The sequence below is a fragment of the Sturnus vulgaris genome, chromosome Z (assembly GCF_052056855.1).
Source record: "Sturnus vulgaris isolate bStuVul1 chromosome Z, bStuVul1.hap1, whole genome shotgun sequence".
In the NCBI taxonomy this organism is placed as follows: Eukaryota; Metazoa; Chordata; class Aves; order Passeriformes; family Sturnidae; genus Sturnus; species Sturnus vulgaris.
Window position 1 is genome coordinate 38909919 of NC_142283.1, and position 22308 is coordinate 38932226.

At 37.8% G+C, this 22308-nt stretch overlaps 1 protein-coding gene across 3 annotated transcripts in view; it reads left to right on the forward strand.

Moving 5' to 3' along the window:
* The window catches only part of CDC42SE2 (CDC42 small effector 2), an 80760-nt gene that overhangs the window by 46271 nt on the left and 12181 nt on the right, over positions 1 to 22308 (forward strand). For all 3 annotated transcript variants that reach the window (XM_014869186.2, XM_014869185.2, XM_088156420.1), the window contains exon 4: positions 2446 to 2761. In XM_014869186.2, coding sequence (XP_014724672.1) covers positions 2708 to 2761 — 54 coding nt within the window. In that variant the 5' untranslated portion in view covers positions 2446 to 2707. The remainder of the gene's footprint in view (positions 1 to 2445; positions 2762 to 22308) is intronic.

The following is a 22308-nucleotide window of genomic DNA, read 5'->3' on the forward strand; positions in this document are numbered from 1 at the left end:
CTTCAGCTCAGCACAGTGCTCGAGCTGCAGTGAGCTGGAGGAGTGTGCCAGCAATCAGTGAGCAAACACAGAGGCAGATCAACAAAAGGAATCTCCCTGCCTTTCAGTGTATGTTTTCTGTACTTGGGTGTAACAGGCAGATCTAAGTTAGCCCTCTGTGAGAACAAGAATTTGTTATGTCAGTTCTGGACTTCGTCAAAAAGAGATTGTAAGGAAGCAACAAGTATCATAATTTTAGGAGTCACAAATCAAAATATTGGGGCACTTGCAGAGCAAGAAAAGCCCACTGCATGATAGCCACTTCTTGCTCAAGCAGCTTACAATATATCAAACTTCAAAATGCTAACTTTGAGTATTTGATTTCTAAATTTCTCATAATCTGAACAGCTAGCTATTGGGGGTGCATGGCTATGTTTCAGAACAACTTCACATTTCTATCTCAGAAGTAAATCAACCAGGTCTTAAGGAGACGTAAGGTGTACAGACACTGCACTAGAATTGTCAAATGTTACATGCTTAACAGAAGTTAACTGTGTTTAATTCTGATTTTCTAACATACTGAATCAAATTTAGAAAAGAATTGTCCAGCTTGCAAATTCTGAGCCTTTAAAGAACAGAGTGTTTTTCCGTCAAGGTTTTCTTTGTAATTTCTTTGCTATGTTCTTGCTTACTTCTTGCTAAAGTTAATGAAATTTTCAGTCACCAGAATAATTGAGAAAATGGGTGTGAAGCCACCTAATTTGAGTGAGAACTTCCTTAACTACTTTTATTTTAATTCTTGGATTTCACACTACTGGTAGTTGAATCCCAAGTTTTATTGCAGTTTCTTGATTCATTCATGGAATTTAGATGGTGGTCTTTTTAGCAGGAAAAACATCTCTTAAGTAGTTAAAATATGTCATGTTAACACTGTTCTAAGACCTTTTTTTTTTTGAATGCCTAACAAGCAAAAGGTTATGCAGAAGTATTTTCAGCACCGTGGGGATTGTTTGCTTGTTTAGGTTTCTTTCTTGCCCTCAAGGTATCTTGTTTAATAAAATAGCTTTGTTCTATATGGTGTTAGCAATAGGATAACCTAGCAAAGCATATTCCTCCTCTTCCTATTCTGATCTCTAAGCAAGGAATACCAGAAACAGGCAGATAAACCTGGTTTTGACATTACCAATTGATTTTTCAAAGCTAGGAGGTACAAATACTTTGACTAGGGTTTTGCTATTTAGATGTTACTGCAGCATGCATTTGTTTCTCAAAGAGTTTCAGTTAGTGTCTAAAAAGCTAAGAAGTGTGAGAGCTTCCCAAAGGCTTTGGATATAGTATGGGAAAGGTTCTGCTCATTTATTTTGCTCCTGGAAAGTACCTGGCTAGTTATGGCCACACAGTGCAGTGACTTGGCATGTATGTAGTAAATGAGGGGGATATCTTTGCTCGTGTGCTTGGCGTGTGGACAACTAATGAAGGTGGTAGCAAAGTGGAGCTGCTCTGCCACAGAACATGAGTACATACTTATACATAGTTTCATGCATTGCATGTAGCCTCCAAACCACTGCATACTGTGAGGAATTGCATGGAAATAGTTGTGCAAACATCTGTGTGAGTGAAGATGCAGTCATATAAATATTTATTGAGTATGCCTATAAAAACTTTTGAATACTCATTATCTCACTTTCTCTGCAAGTAAAGTTTATGATATGCGGCAAGATAAGTGAAGTCTCACAGGAATTTTTATTGCACCCCTACTGAAAGAAACCAGAATGGAGGTTTACCAACAAACATTATTTGAGCAAAGGAATGGCTGGAATCTGAAGCCTCATTTGTTCCACTTGAGGAGTTTTAGAGGTTTAAGGAAACAGTTTCAAAGCCTACAACTAATACCCTATTTTGAAGTCAACTGTAAATGAATCATAGGGTAGAAGAGGGTGGAAGGAAAATACATGATGTTGAGCAGGTTCCGCCATTTTGCAAATTTGTATTTGTTTCCTTGACATTTAGAAGAGTATACCTTTGATTGACAATCGTGTAGCAGAGTTGAGGTTAAATACCATTTAAATCTCACACTGTGAATGGACTGGGTAGCTTTTCCATCGAGAAATATGATGTGTTAACAGGTGCTATTCCCCAAGAAGCATAAAGGGGTGTATGGGCAATTACCACTTTCTGAAATGACATTTGAAAGTTAGAAACAAACTGAGATGACTGCCAAAAGATTGGGCACCAGTTCTTGGTGTCACTTCATCTAACCAAAGCTGGAATGTGAGTCTTACATGGATTTATGGTATATGCTGTTTTTGGTAGTCACTGTAGAAAAAAGCACATGACTTGTTTGCTAATGTCTCTTCAGTCTTTGAAGTACCAAGTATTACCAAGAAGTCAGTGGTGTAGATGGCTGGCTTGGACCTTGAGATTCTTTATATTCTCTCTTTTTGATTAATGTACTTCTGTTTTCAGGTTCACGTAACGCTAGGGACCAAAGAAGCATATGTAATATTTCTCTGGTGCTGGGACCAACCTTCTGGAAGAAGACTCTAAAATAACTTTTTGCCTTCAAGTTCTTTGTCCTGGGACTGACTTGTCTTTGGAGAAGAGCTCAACAGAAAAGAATATTTTTAACGTTGGAGCCATTAAAAATAAACCTGTTCGAAGAACTTACTACCTGCAGACTTACAAAGGTCCTGCTTTTCATCCGTGTTCCCACTTCAGACTGTAAACAATGAGTGAATTCTGGTTGTGTTTCAACTGCTGTATTGCAGAACAGCCTCAGCCTGTAAGTATGAATATTGGCACTGCTTAGTTTTTATATAATTAAGTAAATTTTTCACATTTTTTAGTTTTCTTGCTAGTTTATTTTTTTGTAAATTATAGCTGTTTAGCCAAGCTTGGTGAGAATTAAGCAATTAACTGATATCAACTTTGATGGGGATCAAAAGAGGTCTGTTCTAAAGTGCTGTCACTTTCATGTCCTTGAGATCAAATCTATCCAAAGTCTTTGCAAAGAGCCTATATTTCTTGGAATAGAAAAGGAGGGGAAGGGAAAAGGGTGATGAGGATGTAAACTGTCATTCTAGAGTAAATAACCTTTTAGTGGAAATGTGTAAATATCCTCACCTCTCTATGACTTAAGGCCTGCCTTTGGGTTTGGCTAGACAATGACGGTAGAAGGAAATGATTACATTAAAAAGTCCAAAGTGAAATCCAGTCCTCCACCACTTTAATTTAAATGAGGATTTCATCTTTAACTGTTCAGTTAGTTTTTAGATTAAATCGTAGAAGAGTGAAGGATTGCACTCATATTATAAATCTTTTGATTTTTAATAGAATTTAAAGTGGCTGTTGTGTGAAAAAGTACATAACAAATAGATAGATAAAAGAAAATTTCAAAGTATATGCTAGGAAAACTGAAAATACAGAAATATTCCTTGTTTTAATTTATTTTTAAGTAGCTTTAGAGCATGTTTCTGAGTCCGGTGCTGTTGGAAGAAATTCTGCCTGCATGAAGATGGAACTAACTAGGAATGTGGTTAGGACTGTGAGAAGGATCATTGTATGGTGTGATATCCAGATCAAGCTAAATGAATATATAGAAATGACAGTGGCCATACAGTAGTTTTACAAATATTAAAAAAAGAAACCAAAAAAACATTTACTACTGGTAGTATTACAGTAGCCAAGAGAAACTCAGAGTGAATAAAGAAACCTCACGTTACTGTGCTCAGCTGCTAATGTGTGGCTTTAGGGAAACCAAAGGACTGGAAAAAAAGTGCCTCACACTAGGCATTGTCGTTACACAAAGCCCGAATGCCAGAGTGATGGTATGCAAATGCTAGAGTGTGACCATTAACATTTTGAACTAATGAGTGCAACTTTATGTCAATCTTAGTCAAGCAGTGTTGTGGGAGATGAACTCTGAGATACCAGCATGGGAATCTGTGATCGGCCTCTCCTGCTTGAATGCCATGCAATCCTTTAAAATGCTAGCTGTGCCCATATAGAGCAAAAGTTATTTGTCTCGGTTTTTGAACATGTATTTGAATAAGATGTGACAGTTCAAAATATTTCAGATAGAAAAATGGCATATTCTGGGGTTTTTTTGAGAATCCCAAGGCTGAGTCCTTACAAAATCTTGACTCAAGTTCTATGATCTGTTTAAGCTACTGCCCAGGAAATCCATGTATGTTAATACAGCAGTCTGTAGGTAATGCCTCATGAAGCAGGTGGAGACAGTATGTGGAAAGCAGGGGAAAAGGAACCAGCCCACTATGTTTCTGCTGATGTGGTGTGCATTGGCTTGATAATTAAAACCATAATTGTATTTAAGATACTAATCGTTTGTTGTTTAGCACTAACCTGATTTCTGAAATGTGCCTTTCAAGTGTTGTAGGAGACTTGCTTGTTACAAAGTGCCAAAATTCTTCAGGATATGTCTCAGAAAAAAACCAGATGTGTGCCCTATTCCTGGCATGCTTGATGAAAGGCACTTAGTTGTCCTTTCCCTGCAGTTATTCATCTCATTTTGCTGTGTTGTATTGTACAGCCATTGTTCTGCCATGCTTGGTTGCACTAAGTGGAGTGTTTAATCAGACACTTAATGCCTCTGAGTAAGTATAGGAATGTTTTCCATTTCTGACAAATAGCAAAGCATGTACTGTAAGTCAGAGGCAAACTGATAAATGAGACAAGTGATAAGGAAGCAGTTTTCCCTGTCTCTGCATGTTTGAGAGACTTACATTCTGAAAAACATGCTAGTTTTTAGTCCCAAAATACTGTTACATATTTCCCCCTTGTATCATAAACTAAGTGAAACACACAAACTTGGATAAAAGTTACGTGTCTGTCCCCTGCTGTGCATTCACCTTGTCAGTTGAGTCCAGTTTCTAAGGAGAAATGCCTAATCTGCCCAGTCTCATTCCTTTCATGTGTCTTCTTTCATCTTAACTCCTGCATCTCAGCATTTTCATGGCCTTCCTCAGTGTCCCAGCCATTTCACTTTCAGCCATTACATGTTGAGTGGCCTTCTTCTGTGGAAGGACTAATACGGTCTTGTAGCAATTCCAACAACCAGTAGCCTCTCAAAACAGACCTTGAAAGCAGGAAGTTAATTTGCTACTCGTTCTGATGAATGCTTAAAACGTTTCTTCTGTTTTTAAGCTTGTATTTATTATAGAATATCATGAGTCAGAAGTGACCCAAAATGATCATGGAGTCCAACTCCTGGCCCTGTGCAGGACAGCCCCAAAATTTCACTCTGTGTACTCAGGAGCGTTCTTCTTGAACTTCTTGAGCTCTGCCAGGCTGGTGCTGTGCCACTTCCCTGGGGAGCCTGTTCCAGTGCCCAACCACCCTCTGGTCAAGAATCTTCTCCTATATCCAGGCCACACTTTCCCTGACGCATCCTCTTGCATTCCTTGGGTTCAGCAGAGAAAGGAGGATCAGCACAGCAGGAAAACGATGTCTGCATCATCAGTTGTCTGTCCATCCTGTTCCAGGGCCTCATGCCCGTTGTGTAAGGGTGCCTGGGAAGGTGAGGCAGCCTGGGAGGGAACTTTCATGCCAGCACAAGCAGGAGTAACCTGCTTCCATTCTCCCCTGTGTCTCCTAGGTCCCCTCCTTCTGCCAGGGGCATTCTCTGAAATTATTTTTTTCTCATTATCTTTGGAAGATGCTGATATCTGAGGCACCTTTAATGTCATGGATAGTGACATAAATGTTAGCCCTCTTTGCTAGAGGGGGAAATAAAAAGGAAGTCTTAATATTTGCATATTTCTGTGATATTTTTAGCATTCAGTGAGCTAAGTAGTTTCCTTCTCTCCTGAAATCAAGGATGCCAGAATTGTCTCTGCTTTCTGCTGGCAAAATTCTAGCATACTATATTTGAAATGGTCAAATACAGCATCTCTATTCTTTTCAGCTATAGTGCATTTAACATGAGAACTGTACATACACAAGTCCTTTCTGTCAGTTTTATGGAAGAACAATAAGAACAGATTACTTTATGAATTTCACTGCCTTTACTTTTCTAATAGCATACCCCAGAGCAGAACAGTAACAATGTTGCAGTTATATATTAGTGTTCTTTGAGGTTCCTTAAATCAAAGACAGTGTTCAATTAATACCATCATCTTTTAGTGAAATGTATCTTGGCACAGCTTTTAGTCTTTTGTCAATGCTAACTGGATGCACCCTGCTGCTGTGAAATAAAACAGCTGTTTTGGAAAGCAGTGTTCTACTCTCACTCCTACATGTTACTTTGGTTGCTAAATATTTCACTTGGTGTATCCAAAGCGTCAGTACCCGCGTCACGGAAGGCACACTTTGGAAGCTGGGTCTCTAAGCTGCTCTGAAATAGAGTGATAAAATGAAGAAAACAGGTATTCGAAGCAACAAAACTAATTAGGGATGCTGCTGAACAAAGCATGTTCCTCATGATGGCTTCTTAAGAGCCTGAGGTTCTTACATAGTAGAATCCAAACAGAAGCCAAAGGATAGTGTTCTTGTATCACCCTCTAATTTTTTTTTATTCAGAATATATTTCACCACAATGAACTTCAGACTACTAGTTGCTTTCATATCCGTTTTCATGATACCAAAGAGGAGATACTAATCTATTAATAGCTATGTCCCAAATTTTCTTGGTGGCTTAAGTAACCTGAATTCAGTTTCTTATGATCTGAACTTTGTTTTGGGAAAAGTAGCACTTTCTGTGATTGCACCAGTTCTCTTACACCTCCCACTGATACCCTTAATAGGTTCTGTAAGCTGATTTTACGTTTCCCAGTGCAGTAATTTTTCTCATGCTTCCTCTGTGCTATCATCTCATCCACTGCTATGTTTCACTAAACGCTGCCAAATTCCCACTGCCAGATGCATTGCTTGATAACAGAAGTTTGGAAAGCTTGCAGGTTTTCATAGAAAATGTCCATGGTTTCTTTCTTAGGCTAAGCTTGTTGCCTACACCAGGAATCTGTTATTTTCCTATACTGCTTTCTTCCTGGTCTGTCCATTTTTAACTTGCAAAGTTAATTTTTGGTCTGAGAAGCCTTTGGTCATGATCTGGTGCACTTCCACCTGATTTGGGCCAAAGCTCAGTACAGCTGAGTTTTCCAGTTTGTTTTGACCTTGCAGTAAAATTATGGCTCTGCTACAAAAGAATAAACTATGCTTTCTCACTTCTGGCTTCAGGCTTCCTTCCCTAGTTAATCTGTTGCTTGTCTCTTGTTTAGATGATTTCCATTTTGTGTTTTTTCAAGGGGCTGTTAGAGTTTCATGGCATGCTGTGCCATAAATGTTTAAAGTGGTTTGGAAAGTGAAGTTTTTTTAGTATAACTTCCGGTATATGAAAAAGGATCAGCAGGTAGGTATTTGGAGCCAGTCTTAAAAGAGAGGCAGGAAAAACCCTGCATATACTGCTGTGTAACTGAATGCTGGATGCTTCAGAAAATACAAATGATCTTAACCTTGGTTTACTTAAGGAAATTATCCACAGATGGATATTGTCAGCCCTAGCTTCCCTCCTGGAGAAGGAGTCATGGATACAGCTGAGGATACATCTAACAGTACATATGTGCCACTCTTAAAAAGGAGAATTAAGCATTCATTGTGCCTTACAACTGCAAAATAGATCTCTCCCCAGCGGGCACACCTTGCTGCTTGAAGAAGTACTGGGTCAGGTTCTGTGCTCAATACAACAGTTATGTGCAAGTGCAGCTTCTGGCTTAAAATATCCAAAACTCAGGCTCTCATTTTCATTAAACTTAATCAGTCCACAGCATTCGGTAAGCCTATGAAAGACTTATGTATAAGATGACAACCTTAGCAAGCCCTCAGATTTCACAGTTACCCTACTGAGTTATGTTTTGAGCTGCCAGTTTACATGCTTGAAATTCTTTTTTTTTCCTATTCAGTGCTGTTGTTAGAAGTAGCTTGAGATAATACCTTATCAAAGGAGCAGAATCAAATAAGCAGCAAAATGCTTGGCTTTTATTTATAAAACCTGATCTTCTTGTATGGCTTTCAACCTGATAGAGCTGCTCTAGGTTTTTCTTTTGCCCTTAAATTAGCCACCACACATCTTAAAATACTTTTTGTGATGTTCAAGTATTAAAATGTTTACGAAGAAAACCAAGAAAACATTATATGTTTATGTATAAATACCTGGATGAAAATTACGGCTTTTATTATGGCTGTGAAATTTTTAGCCCTTAATTAGCTGCATTGATGCTATTTACTCAATAGAATACTAGTAGATGACATGGAAATAGCTCTTTGGAGGAGGTTGGAATCAAGAATTATGCCAGCTTTCTGTTGATGAGAATGTGTCTTGCCATTATCAACATACTTGAATAAGAATGTAATATGCTTTTAAATATCTGCAGTCTCCACAGAGCTCGGGCTTTCCACTTAAACATGGGCATGAAGTAGATTGTGCTATTTGTTGATCTGGACACTAATGCTAGAGCCCTTGAATTTCTTGTTTCTTGTTTCTCTTAAATCACCAATTTTTTCAGTGGGAAGACATTTTCAAGAGCAAAACCCTGGTATGAGTCACTGACAAAGGGAACTTCCACAAGAAGTTGATGCTGCCTAGTAAAAGTTGATAGTTTTGCAAGCACTGTTGGAGACTGCACTGGAAATGCTTCCCAGCACAATTTTTTGTAACTTTTCTGTGATTTTTCTAATGGAATTTGAAGCTATAAAGCTGTGGTATTTTTGGTGTGCCTTAGTTCTAATGCTTGTCTGTTTCACTGTTTTATCCCATTCTGCTTTTTATGTCAGAGCAGGGGAGATGGTGAAACGTGAAGATTTAGGGGCATTTCTACTTGCCAACAGCTAGAGGCAGGGGTAATCTGGACGTAGCCTGAGAGATGTGCACTTTCACTGACACCATTTGGAAGTATGCTTTGTGTTAGTGAAGAGAAAAGTCAGTCGTTGCCCTGAAGCTAAGCGTTCAGCCTTTTGGCTTTAATTGCTTTTGATATGAAAGGGAGTATTGAGACTAGAAGCTTCCTCTGCTGATATCTTACTGTATTTTTATTGTGGCTTTTCTGGAATGGATCTCAGATATTCTGTGGGTGATAATTCTTAAGACCTATAAGCAACTCAAAAAATACGTATTTTTAAATTGCTGTTTTAAAGGTCTTTGCCTGTACTTACATTCTCAATTCCCAACATTAGTATTTCACAGTGCTAAAAGTTTTCCTTTTTCAGACTGTTCCTTAAACCTCTGGTTTTGCAGTTCCTGTCATGACACTTATGCGTGAGATATGACTGATACCAAAGTTCCCATTTACTTACAATATTGTTATTCTTCACTATTCTCAAAGATCCTGAATTTATAAGGTATCCATTAAGCCACAGACTTTAATAGGTAATCACTTGCAATTAGTTTCTTGCTTTTTTCTTCAAAGTGGCTTAGCTGATCACTCTAAAATGCTGACTTCTGTAATTCTGGGTTAATATCCTGCCACAGGAGGATATTCTCCAGAGTGAGGAGAATAGAAGAGTGGAGGCAGGGCAGAAAAGCTTAAGCTGTCAACTGACTCAGATGCAGATTCAGGGAAGTGATGACTCTCTGAATACCACTGGGTATTTTTTGTCAAATTATTTTAGTTTTTTCAGTTACTTGGATGTATCCTCAAGAGAGCTGTAGTTAACTGTAGTCAAGGAAAGATACCATCTCTTCGTGTTTATTCTCTCAAATGAATGTGTAACACTGAATGATTTGTTAATATGTCATGCTCTGAAAGTGCTTGAGATCAAAAGGGATAAGGCTCATGTGGAATTTTTAAATACAGTTTAAACTTCATTATCTCTCATACTGATGTAAGTTCAGCTCCTTCAAGCTTAGAAAATACTGGGTTTATAATATGTTATCTTTAGCATAGACAGGGTCTTAATAATTGCTTTTCTCTGGCTTACAGTATAACTTGTTCGGGGTGAACATAACCACCCTTGATGGTTGATAGTGTATTGTAAAAGACTACCTGCTTCATAGCTCAAAAGTTTTGGTACTGGGATGCTCTCAAATCAGATTGTTTCAATTTTGCCTTATCTTTGGCAGGACTACATTATGATTTATGTCTTTCTAATCCGCACAAGATGGTTTCAAGTTGTTATGTGGCTGCCTTATCTCCAGAGATTGAGAAATTGAGACCAAATTGTGAATTGTCTTTTTCAGTTTGCCTGGACCAGACTTTCTTTGCTGACATAGTGTGCCATTTCATGTTCTACTGTCCAGCCAGCTGTGGTTTTCCAGCTCTGGACCAGATGTACAGAGCTCATCTCATCACAGTGCATATAGGAGGAAATGTTATTGTTTGTTGCTTATCAGTGTCTGCATTTCCCCCTGGCTTACGTCCACCTCTCTGAGTGGGATATGGTGTAATGTCAAGTTTGTTAAAAAAAATTGTGATCTTTGAAAGTATTGTACTCAAAAAGTAAAAACGTTTCCCATGGTCAGGTTGTAATGACTGCTGAATGTACGTAAATGCTCTGGAAATTTAGCATTCTTTTGTTCTCAGACAACTCCAAGTAGGTTCAAGTCTTGCCTTTGCTGAAAACCTCCAGTTCTGTCACTGATGCTGAGTTCTATTTTCTTGCAGTTCAGGCTTGATGCATTTGAAGGTTCAACATTGCAATTCTTGTTTTACAGCTAGAAGATATCAGGCAGGTTATTTGGAGAGCTGCATGGTGGTCCATCAGTGGCTTCAGAGCCTGCGACCTTAAATTAGGAACAAACAGAAAAATTAGGACGTACAGGATAGTGTAGTGAAAAATGAATCTAATTTGAATAAAATGGAGGAAAATACTTCCAACAGGATTAATGAATCTATGGCAATTGGCAATTACACCAGAATGATAGAATTTTAAAGGTGATACTACAGTCAGTTTTAAGAAGGCAGTTGCATAAAATGTAGTTATTAATCTTCACCTCATTATAGGTATTTGTGTAAAACTTAACTTACCTTTTGAGGTACTTTTTTTGATTTTTGTGAACTAAAAAGTTGATGCTTTTGGGGATTAAAATGCCTAAAGAAAGCACATACGCCTATGTTCAACTGGAAATTGGAGCTCTATATCCGCTGAATGTAGTACTTATGGAAGAAAATTTTATTATATCTATTCTAAATGTAGGTGGCTTACAGGCTGAAATCCACTTCAAGTAGGTTTCTTGAAAGAGTAGAGTAAAATCTATATAGGACATGTCCTATTTAACTCTGTTTGGAACAAATATTGCTTTAAGTTGATCATGTTGTACTGCAGTTACTAAAACCCCATTTAATTCCTAGGCTCTCGGATGGTGGTCAAATAATGGATTACTGTTAAAATGGGAGAATAAATCCTGCCAGGCACAGTTCCAAAGAAATCTGCTGGGATATGTAAACGCACATGCACGTATGTGCACGTGCATGTATGCAGTGTCCTGGATTGCTTGTGTTTGTGGCAGCAGCTTGGCATTGCTGAACTTGAGAATAGTGGAAAAATGCCAGCACAAGAATAGGCATGCTGATGCACAGAGTAGCAGGCAGAAGAGCTTACAGGCCTTTTACTCTCCATGGAAGAATATCAAATGTTTTCTCTTTTCGACATCAGAACTAAACTTTGAAAATGAAATTACTTTTGGGTTCATAATGCAAAGAAAATGAAAATTGGAGGAAGAAGGAAAAAAGCTGCAATGTTTATGCTTCAGGGAATAAAGAAATGAGATTTGTGTGTGAGATACTTAATTATTGCTTTAAAAATCTATTTTAAAACCTTTAAAATATATGTTCATGATTGAAGCACGGATTAAATTGATTGCTGGAAAACTAAAAGTGATGCAGTTGAGGCCTCTTTGCATGGTTCTACCCCTAAAGAAACAACACATGTGCCATGCATCTCACATCACTGAGATTCAGATGCTCTTTTAAATTCAGGAATAAAATGCCAGCATTTCATTATTAAAGGAGATTACTGTTCCTACACACAGAAAACAATAAAGAGGAAGTTTACACCTTTTCACACATACACACCTAGCTTAAAACCTTACAAAAAACTGAGGCATGAAGATAGGTGTGTTTTAGCTGATTTAGTGGTTAAAGAGCTGAGCGCTGTGGGGATTTCTGCAGGCTGTAAACTTCAGGTTCTTCCACGTTTTTTCTGATTTGTGAAAATATTTGTTGCATGGTGGGTGGGATTTTGGTGTTTAGGTTTTTTGTTTGTTTGTTTTTGTCTGTTTTGGTTGGTTGGGTATTTTGTACATATTGAGGGTTTTTGGGTGGAGTTTTTTGTTGTTGGTGGTGGGTTTTTTGCTTTTTCTGTTGTTGGGGTTTTCTTCTTGTTGTTGGTTAGATGGTGGGGTTTTTTGTTTGCTTTGTGTTCTTTTTTTGTGTATTTTGGGATAAACTGTTGAATTACAGAAAAACCAAACTTCCCAAGTGTTTTCCTTGGTGCTTCCCTGGGATCCTGCTGACTGCCAAGGTACTCCTGGAGGCTTATTAGTAGTTTTTATGGGGCATGTGTATAAGCATCATGATTTTCTTTGAAGGCAGCTCATCTTGGGTGTTGAGGCAAAACTAATTCTGGATTGCATTGGTTTTGGTTTGGTGGGGGGTTTGTTTGTTTTGGGGAGTTGGTTTTTTGTTTGTTTTTACTTACTAGATGTTCATTGTAAACATTTGTATCTAATGAGATTATAAAACAAGAAGAGTTTCTGAAGGGACCAATATTCAGGTGACATAAGTGCTGCAAAACATATGCTGTAACACCTTACAAACGTGAGGTTGTCTTGATCATTCCCCCAAGACAGTAAAATTATTTTCTTTGTATACTAGTAGTATGTTTCATATCAACAAAATACTGTTTTGCAATATCTTTATCAATTTCTCAATGCCTCTAAACTAGACACCACTATAAATACTGTTCACTCTCTTTAGTCAGAGAAAACAAAAGAGCTTTCACCAGTCGGTTCTGTCTTTCTATGATAGGAAAAGTGACCAGGTACCCTACAGTACCTCACATTGCATAATAATTTATGTAATTTAGTGCTCCAGAATTAGTCAGCTCACATTCTTTGCCAGTTAAAAAAAAATAAAAAATGATAAAGGGAGTGAGATTTTATTTGGTATTGGTGTGTTTGTAACTTTTGTCAAAAAAGACCAGCAAAGCTTTCCTTTGAAGGATGCTCTGAGACAGCTCAAAAACCTGTTTTACCCTAGAGTTCTTTGTTAATCACTAAATTGTACCTTAAGTGGTTGGCTCTTACTAGGATTCACTTTCAGACTTCCAGTTGCCAGCTCTAAAAGCTCCCTCTGTGTCAGAGTCAAGCTGAATCTTTTTCCCACACTGGTACAGTAAGCTTTCCCTCTTGAGGAACAATCCCTCTGCTTCAGCTCACTGGAATTCAGTAAATAATTTGGTCATGCCCAAGAAGGAATAGAATTCAGCTTATGTTCTTAGCAATGTTGGCTCTGCAGGCATTGCAGGGGTGAGTATTACTGACAAATTATTTTTTATGACCAAACATAGCAGACACTTATTTTTATAATGCCGAAGACAAGAAATGCTGTCAGATGCACTGACTGTGGTATGGTTTGTGCTTTTACTGTTATCCCAGATAAACAGCCACATCTAAGTTTTGTATTGTGGTTTTATGCAAGTTTATGTGGTTTTGTTTCTTAAAAAGAAAACGAACTGTAACTACACAATTTCTGAACACAGAAGAGTCTTCTGAAAGTAAACCTTGATAGGAAACAATTGGGAAGGACAGAAAGATTCCATTTTCTCAATATTTTTATGTAGTAATCCCTAAGAGGGTGTGTTGAGTGTCATTGATAATGCTGAATCCTGGGGGTTTTTTTGGTTTTTTTTAGCTTTGGAGCTGGAAAAAAACCACCTTTGTAGTGTTCTTAGTGAAGAAGGTTTTCCCTTGAGTTTTGACAAATATTGGATTCCTAAATTGTATTCAGAATGTATTTGCCATTTCAGTATGCACTAAAATTAACTTCAAAGCTTAAGAAATTATGTTTTAAGTTGTCTGTAATGATATTATAGAGAAAACCAGGGTTACTTCTTGTCCTAAATTATTTTGATGTAGTATACATCTCTCCACAATCTGAAACTTTACCACAGTTGAGAAGCACATTTCAATATCTGTACATGACAGCAGTTGTAGGTACCTACTCTAATCTGTTCAAAGATGCTATCTCATTGGTGAGATAGTGGAGCAAAGTTAAGACATAGAAACCATGCAGGAAATCTGGGAAGAAAATTAAATTATTTCAAATTCTGTGCCTTGATCATGGAAGCATGTTTCTGGGTAGTACAGCCTGATGACAGTGTGGCATAGGGAACTTGAAATAATTGGATATGGTTGAGGTTTGCCATGCTACCAAGACAGTGGTTCAAAACTTTTTTTTTTATTGGCGTAGGTGCCATAGTCCACTGAAAACCTGTGTGTTACTAAAGGCTACCTGACCTGTTTCAGGTTATGAAACACAGAGTGGTGATGGTAATATTTTAGCTTAGTTGTTGGTGTTTTTCTTTAATTTAGGAATAATGTGTATCTTCGTACCAAAAATTGCTATTCACTTCTGTATTCATAGCTCTAGTTTATAGGAATATAGAGTTCTGTCCTGTCTTTTTAGATGGTTGCATTTGCTGCAGAATAAAATGAAAAATATTTACTAAAAATAATTTGCAGTTATTATGCAGCCAGTCTAGTAATTCCCAGCCTGCAGCTCTTCAGAAAAAGTGATTTTGCTCTGTTTATTGTTCTTCCTACTCTTCATTCTGACTTCAGCTTCCAGTCACTGTAAATCTGTGGCCAAAAGCTAATGTTGGATGTATCTTGGTTTTGGTAGAAGCTGACTACCCTTGCAGAATTGGGAAGCAGTTGTCCTGAAGTTGCCAATAACACATGAACCTGGAGGAATCTTCACGGTGCTCAGTGTTGCAATGCCAAAGTTTCCTGTTCTGCTGTCAAAGAACTATGCTTTCCTCTTCTTCCTGTCATAAGAAGCTCCAATATTTGGTTTTATTCTGGCAAGATCACTAGATCTGACATACTGAGAAAACCACATTGTATATTTCCTGGATTTCTACAGTGTTTCCAGTTTCAGAATTGCCAGTATTAGGCTGAAGGAATTGTATGTAATGGTATCAAAAACTATGCAAGTAGGAGACATAGATGATAATATAAAATCTGCTTTTTCAGGAATAAATTTATCATGGGTTACTTGGTGCAGAAAACCTGCAAGATAAGGGAGGATAGGCTTGCCACAGAAATGGATTAGTAATTAGGAAGGTTCTCCTTAATGTTATGAACAGCCAACACTACCTCTATAAATTATGATGTGATGTTGTTGATACTACTAATGAGTCTAGTAGTAAATTATGACTAGTGAATGTACCTGACTTCACAAAATTTCTGTAGTGCAGTTAGTGGAACAGTTAGAAGCTGTCTGCTACTGCACTTGAATACATCTTTTCAACAGCAGTGAATTTAGAGGAGTAGAATGGGACAAATAAGTTAGGAATATGGGGTACTTCCTTACTTGATGAAATTGAAATAGTAATGATTGTTTACACTTAAGACCTGTGGAATTGTGGCGTGCCTCAGCAAGAATATGCAAAAGGGTCTGTACATGTTTGGAACTGGTGTTTTCCTTTTGATGGGCGCTGGACAAGGCAGTTTTGTTTTGCCAAGGAAAGCAGGACACTTCTTGAAAGGGCTTCCTTTTCATGTTTCTTGTTGTAGTAAAATATGTAGGCTTACAATGCTTGACTAGTTTTCTTGCAAAATGGCTTTTTGTCTTTACTGTCTGTCTTTTGAACCTACAGATTTTCAGTAGCACACCGTGTTGCTCTTCCTTTGCTGCCATGCTTCTCTTGGAACTTGTTAATTAGTTCCTGAACGTCTTCCCTTCTGTCGTTTGGGGATATTTGCCACACGTCAAGCATAGGCTTTTGTGTTGCTGCTCTGTGTCAGTTACTATTCTGAATATGTCAAAAGCTGAGTAGGAAGCTAATTTAAGTCTAAGCACAGCTGCTGATTTGAACATTCCTTAAGACTTACTGGTAGACTGCTCTTCCAGAGATGCTTATAGCCATGCTGTGTGTGGGCTGGATGTGTAAGCGTCTCTAAAATACCTACTGCACCATACCTTGCTAAATTGTCTTGGCTGCTTATTGTCTTGTCTTTTTATAATTTTGTGCATAGTGTCACCATTTCTACATCCACTAGTGGGATCTCCTTTCAAATGTGTGACTATTCTTCATAGTATGGGAAGAGCATAGGAGGCTGTTCCTGCTTCCCTTGTGTAGGTTCTAACTCCTTTTTGCTTTGATGTCTCAGACCCAGGCGAAGACAGACTGTCACATTATAATGTGTTTTGGGATGCATTTTTTACAAAATAATTAGCCTAAAATGAACTGGATGAACAGACTGATATTCAAATTCTGGACCTTTGCAGAAGTCTTCATAGGAGCACGAAATTGGATGGCCACTGAAGGAAATTTGTAATTTCATGCTTACAAATTCTTCTCCCCTACTGCAAATCAGGGTATCCAAGACCATGTGACAGTACTCATGCCGAGGATGTAACTGATCAGTATGCATTGGGAGCAGCAGGGACAGCCCCAAGACAACGCTGAGGTCACTCAGGTGACAAATAACTTAGCAAGGAAATGCCAATGGGAAGATCTCCTGAAAGGTCAGCTGTCAGAAATGTGTCTCATAGACTGAGACACACAAAGATGTAATGAGATTGCTTCCCTTAAAAAGGGATTTGTACAAAAAAAAAAAAAAGTATCTACATTTAGAGCAAGTTCATTTTGATAAAACTACTCTGAGAAGTAAGTAGTACAGTACTTAGAAAACCAGGAAAATATTTAGGTATTTTGTTGCATATATATGTATATGTACATATACATGTATGTATATAAACACCAACAAGAAGCTGCTGCTATCTGGGCAAACTAACGCCAAGTTTCTAAGAAGATACAGAGGTGTTTAAAAACTCTTGAATTCACTGTGTATATGTTTGCTGATTCCCGAGGATATTGCTATTAAATATTGTGGCTTTGTTTTTGCCTGCAGCAAAAGTACTAGATCTTCCATTCATTAATCCTACTGCTAAAAAATAAATGGTGCCATAACTCATGAAAGTCCATTGTCTTCCAGTAAGGGAGTTACAATGAGTTGCGTAAAGAGATTTTTTGAAAATACCATGTGGGCCCTGATTTATTGTCATAGCTAAAAGGTGAATCACAATGTGCAGGCTTGTGAGAACATATGGCAGTGACTTTAGGGGTATTACCTTTGGTGCAGTAGATGTTTTCACTGCTCTAGAGAAAGCATTAGACTTAATAAGGGATTGGTTTTGGTGAGTGTGAGGATGCTGTATCTGACAGTGGCTATTACCTGTTTGGAGGTAATATTTCAGTTAATTTTTTTGTTCTTTTAGTTTTCTGCCATGGAATTTGGTATGTGCATATCATTCTGATGTAGAAGATTATGCAGAGTGTACAAAGGAGTACAGAAGGCTGGCATATATTGTACCTTATGCAACACATGTTTCTCCATCAAGATGCAAATGTGTTCAGACACGTGGTCACACAGGACGTAACAAACCTCTTTATATTAGTCAGCTAGCTCTAGGAAGTCTTATTAGAACTGTTTCAATACCCAGTGTTCTTAAGCGCATTCAAAGCTTTTGTTTGTGTTGTATCTGGGGGGGTACAGAGATATTAATTTGGCTGAGCAGGAGGGGCTGGATATTATAATCCTGGCAACATCCTCTAGAGAGCTACATGCCAGATGATCCTTCAAGTATTTCCTGTGTTCTTGTTGGGGAAGGTTAGTAAGTGAACGGAAAGAAAGCTCAACATGATACAGTTCATGGCATGTTCTTATCAAGACTTTGGGATTTGATTTTTATAAGAAGCTATTAGAAGTTTCCAGAAAGTTTGTACTGTGGTGAGTCCTTGTATCACTTCTGTTTGATGTTATTATCATTTTTGGTTACTGGGGAGAATATACAGGAAAGTCAGTTGCAGTTTGCTCTTCATCACCATCTGAAGCTAGAGGCTTGTAATCTAGATGACAAGACACCTCTGGATGCCATCTGGTGCAATGCAGCTGCTCAAAGCAGAGCCAGCTTGACTTTTGACTTTTGCAGGGTCAGGACCAATTGTGTTCTGGGGTTCCCAAAGGATGGACATTCAAATTCACTGAATATTTGGTCCAGTGTTTGACCACCTACATAACTGTTTATTGTATTTATATGTTTATTTGGTGTTTTCTATGTTGTAACTTCTGGCTGAGGCTTCTCAAACTGCCAGTGTGCACCTTCAAGGCTGTCTGTCTCTGTTCCCTCATGTATAAGTAGTAGAAGACCTTTAAGGCCACAAGGAGATGTCTCCTTTCTTATGGGTGAACAAACCGACTATTTCAGTCTCTCTTCCTCTGTCCTGTACAGCAGAATTTTTTTCCCTTATCCATGTCATAGATCTGGACTCACTCTGACGTTTCAATGATTAACTTTATTTTCATCTGTGCAGGCTGGTAATAAGCACTTGATCCAAGTAACAGCTAAAGTATTGGAAGTTACTCAGCTGGGCAGCTGATAGGATAAGAGTTAATAGATAAGGATAGAGTTAATATGTTAATGTTAAGTTCTGATGTTTTGCTGAGAAACTAAAGTTGGTATCACAGACAAGAGCGCCTACCGAGGTTGGAAGGGGACTTTTTGCAAGGGCAAGTAGTGGTAGAACAAGGGGGAATGGCTTTTAACTGAAAGAAAGTTGAATTTGATTGGATTCTAGGAAGAAATTATTTATTGTGAGGATAGTGAGGCACTGGAACAAGTTTCATAGGGAGGTTACTGGTGCCACATCCCTGGCAGGGACTTGGGGCAGTGTGATGTGGTGGGAGGAGTTGGGAAGGGGGTTGGAACTTGGGGGGTAGAGGATGGTCTTTAATCTTCCAATCCAGACTCTTCTCTGGAGTCTATGATCTTGCTTTCATCATGCTTTACTGTCCTTTCGTTGATTACCTGTTAATCTGCAGTCAGACTTCACAGTCTAAAGACATTGAAGAAGTATAGTTACTGTAGTAGAAAATTAACCTGATTCTTTTAGATGACTGGGTTTTTTTAATAACTTTTAAACATTATGTTAAAGAGACATTAAACCATCTAAAGTAATAAAAATAAAATTATTAGAAGGATAAGTAAATATGTCGACAAAATGACAGCCAAGTTTAAAGTTGCAAATATAATCTTAAAATTTTAATAATGTATATTCTGAAAAGGACAGTGCTTTCTAGGTAATGTCAAGGAATAGATTCCAGTTTACTATGTAACTTAAAGGTGGTTTAAGCATCTGGAATGGAACAAGTTCCCTTTGATGTGTGAGCTAAACACATTTCATAAAAGTTCTATTGTCTTTCAGAGTCATTTGACCTCATCTGACAATTTTTTCCTGTTTATTTAGAAAACTTAGGCTGCAATTGCCAGTTTTGTCATATGATGACTAATATCATCATAATATAATGGAATATTGTGTAAACAAATCAAAAAGTTTAGAATTCAAAAGATGCAAGAAGGTGATGAATTTGCTGAAGAAAGGAGCTGTTTGAGATAATATGCAATACAGTTTGATGTATAAAGTTATGAAATAGATTATTTGATGAGAAGTTGAAACTTAAAATCAGTCTGGAAGATTTGATGATGTGAGCTTTGCTGACATTTTTGATTCTTTTATTTTTCCTTTAATTTTGCTTTTTTCTATACACGAATGGAACGTTTAACTGTTTTGCTAAGGAGCTCAGACAATCAGATTTCATAATTTTTTTCCATTTGAGTCAGTCAGTACATGCTAAGTGATTTTGCTGTAAAACCTAAATCCAGTGTACACTTGATAATCGGCTTATTAGATGCTGGTTGTAATAGCTCACATAATTAAAAAACTTAGCTCTTTTCAGTCCTTGGTCTCAATTTCTGAACACCTCTAGCTAGAGAAATCATGAGACATCATGAACTTTTGGAAGCTCAATGAAAGCTGAGTGTGCTGGAGACCTGCTGCTTGTCTCTGTTGCTTAAGAGCTGGCATGAAAGCCAGTTTTCTCCTGCTTCTGTTCTGATGAAGACATCGTGTGCAAGATCCTTAATCAGTCAGGAGTCTTTAAACAATCTGATGTAAGCTGCCCGAGTAGGAGATTGAGAAAAATGTGTTCTAGTGAGGGCAGCAGCTTTGGTATCTTGTAGTTGATGGAAATCACAGCATTGGTTAGAACATTATGCTGGGTTTAGATATCAGATGTTACTGCTTTAGAATAAATCTGAATCACTGAAATTCCATGGTTTGGAGGCAGTGTCTAGCATTTCAGTTTATTTTGTACATTACCTTAGTTGTGCACCGCTATGTTTCTTCTGTGTGGGAGATTTTTTGACCTGAGGCGTTTGAAACTCACAGGTCTATTCTTGCTTATTCAAAGAGTTTGTGGGGTCCTACATTTCAAATGGTCATTGTCACTTTATGGTTCAAAAATTGAATTAAAACAGTGAAATGTTAAACATATGCTAGTGCTGACTGGAATTCTACTATTACTCTGTAAGGTGTCTCTTTCATCAGTACTTGGAGATTGCATAAATGATGGACTCCGCAGTGTAACCTCACTGATTTAAAACAGCTGAAAAAAATGACACCACAATATTCAGGGAAATGTTTAGGGAATGTGTAACCTTTCTTCTTCAAAAATATCACACCGTCTTTATGATCCTATACATCCAGCCATTGGTTTCATAGTGTTAGTTTGCTACCTAAGGGTTGGTTGGTAGAGATGGGTGTTAGCTTCCCAGCTTTACATGCTTATATACCTTTTGTTGTTTTCAACATGAATCTCTATGTTCCTAATTAGGATGGAGAGTGTGGAGAAATTGATCTTAAACATGCAGTGCACAAAAAGAAATGCAAGAGATGCCCTTGTCCCCACAGTCCCCTTATGTAGAGTTTGGTGCAAGACACTACCTTTTTAGGCAATTTTGATGGGTCAGTATTGGGAACTCAGACACATCACTCAGACCACAGCTTGTCTTGAGACACATTCAGACACATTCTGTGCACAAGACTATTTTGAAAGTAGAACAGCATGTGTGTGGGAGGACAGAAAACTACCTCTGCAGGGTGATCTGATACTTCCTATTCTGAGCAAGTACCTAGCCCTTCCTGTGTGTTAGTGTCTGGAGGATCATATGGATCCCACAGCAGAGGAAGTCTTGCTGCTGGTATTTTTTCAGGACAGATACAAAAAGTATGAAAGGTCAAAGAAGGAAAATAAAGGGAAGGATTTCAGTTTCTCCTCTCGCCACCCAAATCCTCCCTCTTGAAATGGTTGGCTATCGTGACTTTGATTAAATCCTTCCCTTAGATTTCTGTCTTGGGATTTTTTTTATCTTTGACCTCCACTGCTTTTGAAGTTTCAGCTGAACTTTTGAATACAAAGCTAGCAAATAGCTCTGTTTCAACAGTTCTATCATTGAAATGTCCTCAGGGAAGAGATAAGAAACACCTTGCTTGGTAAAGAAAGATTGGTAAAAAGAACCCAAAGTGAATTTGCAGGTTAAGAGTTTGCTTTTTGCATTGGCTAATCCTGAAATTAGCACTACAATAAGTGGTAACAGAAATTCTCCAAAAAAGGCTTGCTGATTGAGGGTTATTTCTGAAACATCAAACACGGTTGATGTGAGATCCTATCATCTGATAGTTCCTATTAAAAAAAAAAAATGCATATTGTATCCATATTATCAGTGTCTCAATAGTGCACCCATATTGTGTGAAAACAAAATATAGTGAAATCAAATATAGCAGGTAGATACTGAGGAAAACTAGAAGCATGTTCCTTCTTTGCATTTGCCCTGTCTATCATAAGAATGGCAGCTGTGGTGTCTCTACTAGGCTTTATTTTGCTTTAGGAAGGTTTGGGATTTGGATTGGTTTAGTGTGGAAAGATGTATTTTCGCTATATCTCCTAGTGTTACAAAGGGTTAGATGATTTGGTTAAAAGTTACTATATTTCATCATATTCCAACAACCATACCTTTACTTAAAAGTCAGGCTTATGAAGAAGTATCAGAGAGTGAATTGTTTCTTACTGTATTTGATGCCATTGTAATGACTGAGCTAGCAGTCAAAATTGACCCTCATGTTGTGAGGACATTAAAAGCTGTGTAACTTTTTAGTGTTCGTGAATGAAAAGTCATCTTTTTGCTTTTAAAAAAGGAAGCTTTTTGGAGGCAATAAATGTTAAGTGATTATCCTCTGACCACAGAAATCCAT